General features: G+C 38.7%; 1 protein-coding gene across 1 annotated transcript in view; it reads left to right on the plus strand.

Moving 5' to 3' along the window:
- The window catches only part of LOC138011082 (mannose-1-phosphate guanyltransferase beta-like), an 18360-nt gene that overhangs the window by 80 nt on the left and 3280 nt on the right, over positions 1-15000 (plus strand). The window contains exons 1-9 of the mRNA XM_068858078.1: positions 1-133; positions 2514-2594; positions 2973-3021; positions 4236-4378; positions 5106-5264; positions 6571-6649; positions 7951-8078; positions 12302-12380; positions 12815-12918. The exon at positions 1-133 is cut by the window's left edge and continues 80 nt beyond it. Of these exons, the coding sequence (XP_068714179.1) occupies positions 5-133; positions 2514-2594; positions 2973-3021; positions 4236-4378; positions 5106-5264; positions 6571-6649; positions 7951-8078; positions 12302-12380; positions 12815-12918 (951 nt within the window). The 5' untranslated portion in view covers positions 1-4. The remainder of the gene's footprint in view (positions 134-2513; positions 2595-2972; positions 3022-4235; positions 4379-5105; positions 5265-6570; positions 6650-7950; positions 8079-12301; positions 12381-12814; positions 12919-15000) is intronic.

Below are 15000 nucleotides of genomic sequence, written 5' to 3' on the forward strand. Positions count from 1 at the left end.
AAATATGAAAGCTCTTATTCTTGTGGGAGGCTATGGAACAAGGCTTCGTCCGCTTACTTTATCCAAACCGAAACCACTGGTGGAATTTTGCAATAAACCAATGGTCATGCATCAAATCGAAGCTTTGGTCGAGGTAACGTACGATCCAATGGTTCTTCTGCAGATCTTACATTTTAGCCGATCAGTCAGACGAAAACCGTGAAGACCATAGTTTATTTTGCCTAGATTATACGGACATCACAAAAAAATAAGTTGTTGGGAATAGTTTTGCTCTAATACCACATATCACCTTTTGACATTGTAATTCACAAGAGCTTGGCTTGTAATTTTGCCTTCAGTTGAGCATTGTTATTGTTAAATTTACAGTGATATCAACCATCAAGTTCATCTTTAATCCCTTTCATTCGTATTATACAGCGTATAAGTTTATTTTCATGGTACAGTATAATTTATTTGAGCCCTTTAATACTAAAAGATGATTAATTAATGAGGTAAAAGAAAACATAATTTGAGGGAACTAATGCAATTAACTGCTAAACTTGAAAGGCAAAGAAAGTTAAACCCATACCCAAGGTTCTGGAAAATACTCTGCTAATAATAACAATTATAAGTTATTATTATTATTATTATTATTATTATTATTAATATTATTATTATTATTGTTATTATCATTATTATTAGGTTCTCTTAGTGTGTGAATAAAATAGAAATTATGGGATTTGTTGGTATATTTTAAAATAATGTCTGAAAGGCCTAGTTGCCAAAAAGTAGCATTGTGGAGCAAAATAATTGTCTCAGATTTGTTTGAAGTCTGAGCATAACTGGACTAGTATCTCAAAGACATTTTGCCCTGAAATTTCTGGCGAGTAGGTCTTTCAGTTGTTGTTCTTTCAAAATATCCCAACAAACCCATGATTTCACAAATTAAATTTTTTATGATGACACACTTAAGGACTCTATTAGCGGCAGGTACAAAACACAGGGCACAGGGCACAGGTCATTGTTTTACCAATACAGAAAGTATCCTAAACATTCATAAGAGCTAACCTTAAGCCTAAAAACGTTTGTTTAGGCCTAATTACGGTAGGCCTAAGGTTAGCTTTTATGAATGTTTAGGATACATTCTGTATTAGTAAAACAATGACCTGTGACCTGTGACCTGTGTTTTGTACCTGCCTCTCTATTAGCATTATAGTCTAAGACGTGACCAGGGGTAAAAATTCTGATCAACAACACAGCTCCCGAAAAGTTACATGAACTCATAGTGGGTTTTAAGTAGCGACCAAGGACAAGGAAATGGATGCAAGCGACATCGCTCCAGAGATCGGCTGGGATCTCATTTTAATCATCAGAGAAAATGAGATCAATCCTTGAAACACCTTTGCCAGTACATAATTTCAAGTGGTTAAAACCTTCGATTTAGCCAAATTTTATCAAGATTAATCCTTTTGATTTATTCATTAACCTCGATGTGCTGACTGCATGATTTTTTGGCACTGTGATAATTGGATTATGTGCTTTAGTAATTTTAAAAATACACTTAGTTTACAAGAGAAATTGCTGAACAGCAGGACATTTTCTGGTGATATATTTTTTTCGTCACCTATCTATTTTTTTCACCATAACGCACACTGTTTCTTCTAAAATCATAAAATTTAATGGTTTGATTGTGCCGAGGAGTCACTTCATGATAACGTTAAGTGTGTATGATTGTCCAGGTGAGTGTTGTCTTTGGAAGGACTGTTTAGGATACATTGACGTAATGTTTAAAAGACCAGCAGCAGTGTTTTATCGGGGTTTAAAAACATGAGGCATAGCCGAGGGTTTTTAGACCCGTTAAATCATGTGCTACGAGTTTTTTGAACGGCTTAAAAAACATTCCACAAAGAGCGTGTCCCTCTGGACTCAAAACAATGGTTCAAATTGTGAGAGGTGAATATTAGCATACAATGAAAACAAGCTATGCCTTATTAGTATTCTTTATATAAAGAATACTAACGAGGAGTGTTGTATCAGGATATAAAGCTCATAAACGTGACGTTTCATCGGTGTTTTGATAGGCTGTTAGGCTCATGAATTATTAATGAGTTTTAAATAACATTTTAACAACCAGAGGGGAGTAATAATAATGTCTCTGAAGAGGTCCTCCAAGCCATACATGTACCTATAACTCAGATTCTAAAAGGTATTGACCCATTGACCCTTAGGATTGGGACTTAATCAATAGATTTTACTCTGTCTAACGCCAATTTTACTCTGATTTCAAAGTGGGGACTGTGGTTCAGGAGTCAATGGGTTAATATTATTGTATTGTTTTGGTTCCAATTCAGCATATTAATAGTAACTTTTTATAGTTGTTATTGCGTGGAAGAGATGACGACACCAGTTTAAAACTCAACATTTAATGTCTTCAACTCCTGTTCTTCTCGCTCTACATACCACAATACTGTAGACTCGGGTCCAATCTCCCAAAAATAATCATGTGCTTTTCTTGTTCATACATGTACGTGTAGGTTGGAGTAAAGCACATCATTCTTGCTGTTAGTTATCGGGCAGAGATGTTGGAAAATGAAATGAAACAGCAACAGGAGAGGGTGAGAAATACTTATTATAATAACTATAATAACAATAATTATTATTGATTTTGGACTTTTGGAGATTTATTTTGAATCCCTCCTTCCATTATTGCCTTACCCCAAGTCTTTTGCAATCACAATGCTTGAGCTCTTTCTTCGCGTGGCAACAATAGGCCAGTTTCGTATTCTAACGGTTGGACTGGATCTAGGCTAAGCATGAAATGGTCAGGCTAATGCGGGCAAATTAATTTACATTTCCATTCCATGCTAGATCCAGTCCAGCCGTGAGAATTCGAAAATGGTCTATTGTTAGTCAAGAGTGGCCAGAGTTGATATGATTTTCTTTTCAGTACTTTTTATGATTGTGTCCTAAATTTGTTCATTTTGCCTTGACAGTTAGGAGTCATTATCACAATTTCTCATGAAAAGGAGCCTTTAGGCACAGGTAAGTTAAGATGTTATTTTGAAACTCCACAGTGGATGTTTGTTTAGATCTGTTCCTCTTTTCAATTGAGCGATATGTAATGAGTAATGCTCGAATAGAGAGGACTGAGGGCTGTGGACTCTAATAAAGTTATTTAATTATTATTATTATTATTATTATTATTATTATTATTATTGTTCAAATTTCTCAGCTTTGATGTTAACTGGTCATTGTTCAATTGAGGACAAGCTATTACCTGTAGCCTCAGGCCTCAAGAACTTTTCGCAAAACTCTTGCAGTTCCAAGCAATGCCGCTTTCTGCAGAAATTCCATTTTTACAGTCACTTGTATTTGCTGAAGACTCCTTTGTAAGTTCTTCATCACCATACCCAAAGCTCCAACCAGTATTTGCTTTAGTAACATTTACACACCATAAATGAAAAACTTCGCTTGAATTTTCTTAAATCCTGGTACTTTTCCAACTTTTTCTCTTCTTTTTCCTTGATGCGGGCATCCCCGGGTACCGCTATGTCAATTATATGGCACTGTCCTTGCTGCTTATCCAAAAACACTGTGTCAGTCCGAGGATGCTTAATGACGTGGTCACTTTGGATGGTGAAGTCCCACTGCAGCTTTCCCTCATCAGACTCCACAACTCTCTCTGGGACGTGTTATTTATGTTGTTGTTGTTGTTGTTGTTGTTGTTGTTATTATTATTATTATTATTTACATGTAGTAGGTTTTTTGGGTGTGTTGTCTGGTCAGATGGAGGGTTTTTTGAAAAATCTTGGGGTTCCAGATGTGTTGGGAGGATTTCAGGTTTCTGCGGCCATTGGGATCAGAAGATGCTTACTAATAGTCACCAAGTCCCAGCACTAGGTCGAGGCTAAGCAGTGTTTACACCTGCATAGTTTAAATACCATCTCCTTGCAAGTTGTTCTGACCACAAATAGTCAAGAATCGAGTTATTGCCAGACTATTAGCCTTGTAAATTAAAGCCCTGGTAATGGACAATTAAAATTAATTTTGGTACTGTAGTTTATGAAAAAAGTTGTTTTCCTGTTTGAATTGAACACAGTAAATTGTTGTTGCCTGGTATTATAGAGTGCAACTACATAGCAAAGCTTTCAGTTCTGAGTTTTTGTAGCTCTTATTGGCATCTCAGTCTATTTATTTATTTATTTATTTATTTATCTATTTATTTATTCATTGATTCATTTATTTTTCCATTGCAGCTGGTCCCCTGGCTCTGGCCAGAGACCATTTAACAGTCGATGATGAACCCTTCTTTGTGTTGAATAGTGATGTTGTGTGTGCTTTCCCATTCAAAGAAATGGCTGAATTCCACAAAAATCATGGAATGGAAGGCACTATAGTTGTAAGTTCAAGTATTTTGTTTTGGCATTTGCTTCCAAAAATGAAATTTTCAATCCACTTAAATAAACAATAGAGATTTGTATTGTTTTGAAAGAAATGTTAGAGCGGGCTATAGACAAAAGGGAAAAATAACCCTCCCGGTTATCTGTGCACTTTGATGAGAGCTTTCAAGAGTCGATAAGAGTAGCCGAGAGTGAATGAGAGTTCTGGCCAAACGAGAGCGATTATCACAGCTTCTCTCTTGCCGAATGTATGTATGGGTTTTGGTGTCATATATTCCAATGCTGCAATGGACATGTACCCATTCTCGGTGGGAAACGGCAGTTCTCTGACTAACAAGAAATTCCAGCTGCAGGCTGTTAACAGCCATTAAATAAAAGGACGGTCATATATTTTTTTTCTGGTACAGTAATTTTATTCCTTTAATCGGTGACAAACTTGGTGAGAATTTTTTTAGTTTCTTGTCTATATGTAGAAAAAGGTTTCTTTTTTTGTGAAGTAAAACAATGTTGATACACCAATGGGCTATAGAGTGCTTTCACTCTCACATGATCAGTAACCTTGTTATTCCACCGAAACATCATTATCCTTCTTTTCAAGTTATGGTCAAAACGTTTGAAAAAAATTAATAGGGAAAGTCTCAACTATCGATCCTTGTCCAGGAATATAGCCCTTGTATTGACAGAAACTGAAACGTTCCACTAATATTTGGTTTTGTTTCAAAACAGGTAACAAAAGTCGAAGAACCTTCCAAGTATGGGGTTGTAGTGTACGATTCAAAATCGGGTCGCATTGATAAGTTTGTGGAAAAACCTCAAGTCTACGTATCCAATAAAATTAACGCAGGGCTCTATATATTCAGCCCTAAGGTGCTTCAACGAATCCAGGTGAGTTCAGTGATGGTTTGAAATTAAGAGTGGCACATTATTTCTAAGGGAATATTTAACAATTATTCCTCGAGCCCGAATGGGCTCTGAGTCAATAGCCCATGAGGCCTTCGGCCTCATGGGCTATTGACTCAGAGGCCGTGAGGGCGAGAGGAATAATTGTTTTAGTAAAATCCAAGTAGTTGGTCAAAAAAATATCGGGACAAAACATCTTTCCCTAGTTAAAGCTAGACTTTAATTGTTGTTTTGGTTTTCAAAGCCGGCGCTTTTCGCTACTAGTGGGCTATAACAAATAGCCTACTAGTTGCTCAACCAATCAGAACGCAGCATTGATAATAGACCACTAGTTGGATTTTACTAAAATATATTATTTAGGACTTACTCCACGTGTAAACTGAACGAAAAAGCATTTTTGTCAACTCTGCTCCGGAGAGCAGAATTAGCCTTAGCGCAAGCTCTCGATCTATGTCTTGGATCGCGGGATGTCACACGTAAGCGACGAGCGACTCGCGCCTCGCCGCTCGCTCGCTCGCACGTGACATTTCGCGACCTTTGAGATGGCGAGTTTCCCCGCAGTATCACACATAGTACGTTAATGTGGTTTACACGACAGAATACACTTGCACATATTGAAGGCGGCCAACAGTAGACAGCTGCTTGCTTTGGGAAATTTTCTCGATAAGATTATCGGTTTTTGGCAAAACGCAAATTTCGGTCTAACGTGTGCAGTTTGCCCTAAACGCGATGCTAAATTTTAGGATAAAAAGAAGCAGAAATTAGATATACGAAGGATTCCGGAAGCAAAGTGGTGCAACTGTTTCTGGTAACAAAGAAGAGCATTAATATGTGTGTTTTTATCACGTCGCGCGCACGTGTTAAGCAGCTGTCTGCAAAGTCGTATTCAGCCTATTCCGCGTTTTCGATGTCAGTTTTCCACGGCAAGATCATTACTTTATCGGAATACTTGTTCTTTTGGGAAACCTTCTTGCTGTTATTCTGTCATTTCTAAGCCACATTTCAAATACGGAACAATTTTGGAATAATCACTCAGTTAAGATGCGTGCACTTGTACTAGGAACGCTAGCTTGTACTGTCGTATCTCTTGGCTATTATGGCATCTCCTTCATGTTTACTGAAACAAAGTATAGTCCTTTCATTACATACATGCTTCAGTGTTATTTGTCTCTCAAGAGGCCGGTCGCAAACAACTACTAATAAACACAACAGTCTCACGGGGAAAAGAGATGGATTAAAAAAAGGGGTTTTTTTTCTTTAATTTTAATGCAATCCTTTTCTTGTTATACAGCTGAAGCCGACGTCAATAGAAAAAGAGATCTTTCCAAAGATGGCTCAAGATGACAACTTATTTGCATTTGATCTTTCAGGTGACGGTTGCTTTTTGTTTGATTCCAGTTAACGTTTTTCTTTTCAATTGTCTACTGAATACGCGAGCCAGGCAAATGAGCCAAGCAGAATAGCCCTTATCGGAGTTATCAACGGTTTTGCCACATAAACGAGGTTAAGGGGTCATTTTGTATCGAATTGACCCTTTAAAAGCCTCTTTTGCATGTAGTTTTAAACAAAAGGAAATGTGCCTGCAGGCTCAACTCCAATAAGGTCTATCCAGTAGGCTCTTAAGGCGGGAAAATGCAAATAGGGAGCTTAAGATCTACGACGGCGACGTCGACGAAAACGTCACCTCAAAATAGAATTATGCTCTAGTAAAAGTTTTTCGCGATTATTCCATCTTGTTCACGTCGTACAGTGTGGGCGAAGTATCCTAAAAATAAATTGGTACGAGCGGTTTCAGACTGAAAATAGAGAATGAAAGATTCTCTGTTGCATGCTAACGTTGTCGTCAAAACCTAAAATTTAGTGATTTCACGTCGTCGTCACGCAGAGAACCGCAAAAATATGAGCTAAAATCCGTGCCGCACGGGCAGCAGGATTATTTGTGCTCTTTTTAACCAATGATATCATTGTTTTCTGGCATTTTCGTTGACGTCGTCGTCGTCGTCGTCGTAGATCTTAAGCTCCCTAATGACTGGTGGCACAAGACGCGATTTTTGCGCGAACGAAATTTTTGACCAATCATAGAGAAGAACTCACCGAAGAAAAGTAATGGTTTGGCCAATCACAATAGAGGCCAAGGATCAAATGAAACAATTGAAGTAACGGTAAACGCGTGCTGACTAAACTAACGCGGGAAAATGTGTGAGGCTCGTCTCAAAACTGGGGCGCGTTTCTCGAAGGTCCCGAAACATCACGGGTCATTTTCGAGGGTTGCATTTCTGTTTGTATCTCATGAACGGAGAGGATTTAAGTCGTCCAGTCGTACCTTGAAAACATGTTCAAAAGATAGGCTTTCCAAAACAAGCGGTTGGCAGTTTCACAAACGGCTTTTCGCTCCCGAGCTTTTCCGATTAACGGCAATCCCAGATTAAAAATTAAGCAAGGAGTTTATTGCTCTACTCCCAAATGCTGTTCAACGCTGATAATACACTCTGCAAAGCTTCGCATTAGAAGAAGTCAATCTTGAAAAACAAGAATAAGCAAAAGAAACTTTCACCAAATAGTTGAAAAAATGAAACAAAAGTTTACACTAATCCTGGATTAAGTTAACCGGCTTTCGAACAATATTGGGGAATCGAAGAAAAACACGGAACGTCTTGTTGCCACATTTCAGGATTTTGGATGGACGTGGGTCAGCCAAAGGACTTCTTGACAGGCATGGTGCTGTATCTTCACCATCTTAGAGAAAAACATCCATCTCTTTTACATGAGGGATCCGGAATCATTGGCAATGTTTTGGTGGTAGGTTGGATCATAGCATCTCATATCATATATCATATCATATCATATCTTTATTTACCCTAGCTCGGATTTTTAGAGTAGCTTGGAGTTGCTAATATCTCCGAGCATTTACCCTCCAAACTATGATACATCACAGAAGACAGACCACAACACCGGGAACTACATGCCCTACTCTTTACGACAAGTGTGCGGGTTCTTTTACGTCCCACAGGATTATGAACATTGAAGGGTTGTGAGACGGGACCTCCGGCTTATCGTCCTTATCCGAGAAGACTTGAGACTCTAACCACTTTCTCCTCAATTATTTAAAGACCCTGAGTGTTGGTCCGGCGGGAGTTGAACTCACGACCTCCCGCGTGACAGCCCGGTGCTCAACCAACTGAGCCACCGGTGCCACCCATGTTATAAGCAACAACAAAAAAACTCCATCACTTTAAAGCTATACCTTAGAGCTATTGTAAGCCTTTCGCGACTCCTCCGTCTTGATCTCTGATTTCTTCGTTGATTCACCCTCGATCCAATTTTCTATTCAATTCAATGTTGACTTTGCTATTATCATGCAAATTAGCTTTACACTTCTGAGGGGGCAAACAACACAAGTTCGAGAGCTTATAACGAACATCTTAGCCACACAGATGATTTTTCTCACGTTCATTGAATGTTTCTCACCTAAGTAGTCAAATAGAATTATTACAAAAGTTACTTCGATATTTTTTTTTTAATGAAAATTGAGGAGATAACGAAGTAGAAAGTCAAAATCAATCAACGATAAAAAATTATTATAAAAGGTACTTAATTCTAAATTCTGAAATGTACTTTTAGCAATGTTATTTCAATATTTCGACAAGCCGATTTTCCGCAATTTGCCTTTTTTCCAATGTTTGCCCCCCTCCCAGCATAACACATGGCTAATTTGCATGACAATTTAAAAACGAACATGGCGGCTATCGTGAATAATTATAAGGTCTATTAATTGATTCGGACAACGGAGAACAAAATGGCCGCTACCGCGTTTCGCAAAGTAGCAAAGGCTTTCTAGTTGGCCTCGGCCAAAGTAAAATAAAATAATAGTAGGACTTAATTTTTAAGTAAATGAAACCTACTTTGGGATAGGAACAAGCTATTCTGGTAGTAAGAATCAAAAACAGATCTAGAAATGCATAAGGTGGCAACAATAGAGTAACAGCAGAAATCTAGAAGAGTTGTATAGCAATTATGGCTTTACCTTTTTTCATAACAAACACAGTGCTATTTGGTTCTGCTGTGGAATATTAGTGTTTCGGGTGTTGTCAAGAAGAATACTTGTCAAATTTGACCAAGAAGGTAGATTAAAGTGTAACAAAATACACCCTCCTGAGGTCTAGACTTCAGTGATATTCTCTCTGTAAACTTCAATTAGTGAGAATGAAAATGCCATTTTTGTTGAACAATGCGCAAAATATAAGAAAAAGGGCTTATTTTGCGGAAATATAGGCACTTAGGAAAAGCAAAATTGTTTGGAACGCGCTGTATCGAGAGTTTTCACTCGCGCGATCAGCAACCTTGTTTTACCACCGAAACAAAAGAAAACGTTTGCATGTTAATAGAGTTCAATTCCCGGAGGAATAGTTGGGTACACCAACATGGCCGCCATTATCACGTGCACACTTTAGTAGGAGGATTTTGATTGGTGTAGAAGTTGGGGTAAAGTCCAAAAATTCAAGATGGCGTCGTGGTACAAACGGTCTAAAAAAAAAAGACAGTGGACGATTTATTGTTGTATGCTCACGTTGTCACTAAAGCAGAGCATAAGCAACGACGACGGCGACGGCAACAAGAACGTCATCTCAAAATATAAATTCGCGTTATTGTAATCACTTCGTGACTATTCCAAGCTTTTTAAACATGACAAGGGTGTGGTAGTTCCTCAAAAATGACACTCGTCTGAACAGCACTTAATTTAGGGGAGAAAATTACAATTTATCCTCAAGTGCTGTCGTTCTTCATAGCACCTCAAATTTGGCTATTTCACGTTGCTGTTTTGCTGACGACGGCAAAGAAATGGACAAAATTGAAAAAAGCACGTGCAGAGCGAGCAAAGCTATTGTTTTTGCCCACTAAATATGCAAATTTGTGACGTTCTCGGTGCGTCACCGATGTCGTTTAGACACACTTAGCTTGAGACGTTTAATTCGTCAGACGTTTAATGCGTCCACCGTATTTCCTGTGTTTATACTAGTCGACTAAGACGTCTAAGTCTGAGACGTTTTTTTTTTTTTTGTTTTTGTGTTTTTTTAATTTATTTAACATAACAGAAGTTTACATTGCACAAGATACATATATAAAAACAAGAAAAGAAAACGAATACAACTAATGATCTGACATGCACGAGAACTGAGTGATTAATCAAAGAGGGCGAATAAAGTAAATTAAATCATGTAAATTTCTCAACCTTGTATTTAAAATTAATCTTATTAACAAATTCAGATAAAATAATCGAGCTCTCTTTTAGCTTGTTTGAATAAATGTAATACACATCATGTATAAAAAAGTATAGTTAAACTTTCTCACAGCCTCATGCCCAGCAAGGCATTGCTTAAACAAGCCAAACATTATTTCCTTAGGTTCTGGATTGAAACTGGTATTGTTTGTGGCATTAAACCACCCCACCACTTGACGAGTAAAAGCCGAGGTAAATTGGCAGTCAAGGAAAGTGTGGTCTATGGAATCTGATTCACCGCAATACAAGCAGTCACTTTCACGTTTAATTCCAAATCTTTTCAATTCCTTTTTGGTCACTACAATTCGGTGAAGAAGTTTAAATTTAAATTCTCTTAACTTAGTTTCCTTACATGTTTTATATGACATCTTAAAACATTCTCCCCATGAGGCACTGTCAATTGGAAATATTTTACTCCAACGCTGTAAGCCAGCTGGAGTTGAGTTTAAATTTCAAGAGCCGATAAAAATCTCGACATTTTAATTTCTCTAAATTTAACACTATGTTCTCATCTAGCATAAAAGATGGGGCCCCTTGGACAAAACCCTCCACGCTCGTGTTATCCATCTCTCCCACTTTTTATGTTTATGTCTAAGTCTGAGACGTATTAGACGTCCTCTAGGACATTTTTTTGCAGGGTCAAAATTTTCCCGTGTTCACTTGTCGAGCGGTGGCGCGGCCTGCCTATAGACCGAATGCATAAATGGCGGCCAAAAAAATATTCTTTTGTTTATGTGCTAATTAGACTCACTAGACTCTCTCTCAAGCAACATTTCTTTTGTATTTTGTACATGTAAACGAGGCTAGTGAGTCTAATTAGCACATAAACAAAAGAATATTATTTTGGCTGCCATTTATGCATTCGGTCTATTGTACGGAGTTTAAGAGCTACGACGCGACGGTAACGTCATTTAAAATTGCAAGTTCAGGTTTATTAATCCTTTTCGTCATAATGTGTCTTTTTGTCTAACTTCTAAAAACTTGCGCAACTTTCCAGGAACTGAATTTGGAGGTGCAGTGTTGAGGCTACGACAGAAAAATTCAAATTCGCTGCCTTGAGTTCACGCTCTCGGTAAAACTTGAGAATTGGTCAGTTCACATCGCAGATTTGCCGAAACGTGAAAGGAATGTACAAAAATGAAAAATGCACGTGCAGAGCGTGCAAAGCTATCGTTTTTGCTCATTAATATGCAAAATTTGTGACCTTTTCGTTGCCGTCTCGTCGTAGATCTTAAACTCCTATTATTATACATTGGTGTCACCAGCTCGATTTTGATTGGCTTTAAGCACGCAGCTAATTCTTACTTGCTCTGTTTCTCTTACGTCATACCTACAAACAATAGATTTTATATATGTAGAATTGACGTCATACCTACAGACAATAGTTTCATGCATGCAGAAGTGACGTCACCTAACACACCAACCAGCAGTTTGATCAGTTTTGTCATGGCGGAGCTCAGCTCAGGAATATGCATAATAAAACAATTATTGAATTCGGTTTTCGCATGTTAGCGATAATTATCAAGGCCTCAGTTTGTGTTATCCGCCTCAGCCTTCGGCTTCAGCAGATAACACAAACTTTGGCCTTGATAATTATCGCTAACATGCTCAACCTCATCCAATAATTGTTAATTGTTTTGTGGCGTTCCCGTTGGCGTTGACGTCTTCAGTCATGGTTCAAACTCCCCGATGAAACAGGTGACTCAGCGACAACAAGTTGTAATGCTTTTAATTTTTGTTTCAGGACCCAACGGCAAGAATAGGAGAAAATTGTCGAATAGGACCGAATGTTGTTATAGGTGCAAATGCTGTTATTCAAGACGGTAAGTCCGTCAACTGAACCTTTTAACCCTTTGACTCTCAGGAGTGATCGGCATGTAAATTCTCCTCACAATTTCAATGAAATGCACGAGAGGAGAATATTAGCATACAAGAAAAGCAAGCTATGCCTTATTAGTATTCTTTATACAATGAATACTAACCAGATTGTTTTATCAGGATTTCTGTCATAACCAAATCAATGGTCGCGCTCTGATTGGTCAATCAGCTATGGTTTATTGTGCCAGTAAACTCATGGAAAAATCGGGCGTCTTCTAAATTATTATATAAAAGCAATAGACCACAGGTTTCTATGGGTCATAGGCACGATGAACCACTTGGAATGTTGGAAGAACACTCGAAGAATTCGAAATGCGGAGTAAAAACAATTGTTTTGCTTTGGCGCTAATTATTGTTCTCTTAATTTCTTTTCCTTCAGGAGCATGTCTTTCTCGTTGTACAATTCTTCAAGAAGCAATCGTTAGGTCACATTCGTGGATCCACTCTGCAATTATTGGTTGGAAGTCAGTTGTAGGGCAATGGGTAGGTTGAGATTTCATTAACTAATACGGGGCGCTTTCAATTTGAATGGATTTCTTGTTAAGAAGAACAGCCAAGAGGAACAGAACAATTTCCTTCAATCTAAAACTGAACGGAGTTTTTTGCACGGAGAAGCTTTTTTCTTTTTTTTAAGAGACTGGGTACTAGCGACCCTCGGCCAAGAACCGCGCCTTTAATTCGGCAAGGAGCATGGCACTAGTGGGACGCAACCGATGGTACAAGATTTTCCCATCATTTCGGCAGTAACGAGAAAAGAGGAATTTCACTTAAGGTATTCGTTTTTTCCAAAAGCTTTCCAATGGAAAGTCCGTTCCATTTGATTTACCAATGGAACAACAGGGTTTTTCGTACAAGAGGAAAGCGTCCCATAGTAATTGAACAGAATATCTTACACAGTAAGCACTCGCTCGCATTGCTCCAAAGGCCGTGCGGGATTTTCACTCCAATGCTCCACTCAGCATCCAGTTGTTGTGACTAAAATGGATCCACTGCAGTCTAACCTGCGATCAGGCTCATTTTTAGAATCGCTCGTATGTTCTCTTGGGTAAAACTTGGCTCCACAGTATCGAGCGGTTTTCAATCGAGTGTCGAAAGTAATTAGCGAATTGCTTTGGTTTATGATTACTTTACTCAGTGATTGGTTCAAAGTTCTCGCGCCACTTTTTTCATCCAATCAGAAGTGAAACCAAAACCGATCGTGGCTCGCGCGTGCACATTTTCCCGCGCTTTGTGTCGGCTACGTTTAATTACTTCGAGTTTTGATTGGTTTCACCGGGTTGTCTCCGTCCTTTTTGATTGGCCAAAGTAAAACTAAAATAGAGTGTGATCGCAGGTTACCACAGTCTGGTGTGACGAAACAAGGCAATGCAAGGGTCAAACACGACGAAAACCGATCGCTCCCTGCGCTCTAGTATTAATGAACTGTAGGAAGTATAAACATTAACACTTGAGACTGCAATGCCGTGTAACGATCTATGCATTACGTTGGATCAACACAAATAGTGATAAGCATAAACACTCCACTGCTCGGACAGATCAAACAACGTTCTCTTCAAAATGGAACCACGCTCTACCAAGCCTAGCATGATCAGCGCTCAAACTAGAAAGCAGACGCAGACAGCTGTTTCGGGCTCGTCAGTGCGCCGTAGCTAAAACACAATAGGGAACTCGAGGACGTTCGCGCTAATTGTTTGTGCGCAACGTAACTGCGAAGGTAACGCGACTGTAATATGTCACGCATGCATTACTTCGAGCATTAGTGAAACCTTTGCAGAAACCGTGGACGATAAGTCTTGCACAGCGTTCGATAAGAGAAGATCGTGATCAGTCAAAATTGATTAAAAATATTTAGGAAAGTTAAGTAGACTACTGCACGACTGATGTTCGCGTTGTTTTATCAGTCGTGCACTAGTCTACTTGACTTTCATAAATATTTTTCAAGCATTAGTTAAAATAACATGGCGACAAATACGCTGGGGGAAAAAATTCCAGGCCGGCAAAAGAATGGCACATTTATTTCCGAATCATCATGAAACGTTAAAGAGAAGTGAGCGGGAGGATGGGAAAGCTCTCTAAAAGGTAGCTGCTGATCGAGTAGTGGCTGAAAGTTTCGAAAACTCGAGGACGAACCGTTGCGTAAATTTAATGGGGCTGTTTTTTTTTTAAATGTTTTTATAACCCTAAGAACTTAAGTTCAAAATGAATGCATGTTTTTGGAGTTCTTTTCTTTTACTTTCGTGAAAATAGAGCAGTATTTTCGTCCTCGTCCGCTTGAATAGTGCGGACCTGCGTGGAAACAACCAGCGATTAAATTTCACAAAAACCACACTCCAGAAGACATGCATGACGGCAATGGAGAAATATTACACAAAACACTAACCAAATGAAGATGACGACTGCTTAAAACTTCGTTGCTGTGCTCGAGAAAGCTTTGTTTTGGGGTAAAAACCTTTCATCCCTTCAACGATCGATCCTCTCTTGGGTTCCAGTCCTTCCCCGACAGGTCACGCAAAACCGTGACAAACGAAGTTTTCCAAGAGCTTCGTAAAATCACATCGATTTTAC

Source organism: Montipora foliosa, chromosome 7, assembly GCF_036669935.1.
Source record: "Montipora foliosa isolate CH-2021 chromosome 7, ASM3666993v2, whole genome shotgun sequence".
Classification (NCBI taxonomy): domain Eukaryota; kingdom Metazoa; phylum Cnidaria; class Anthozoa; order Scleractinia; family Acroporidae; genus Montipora; species Montipora foliosa.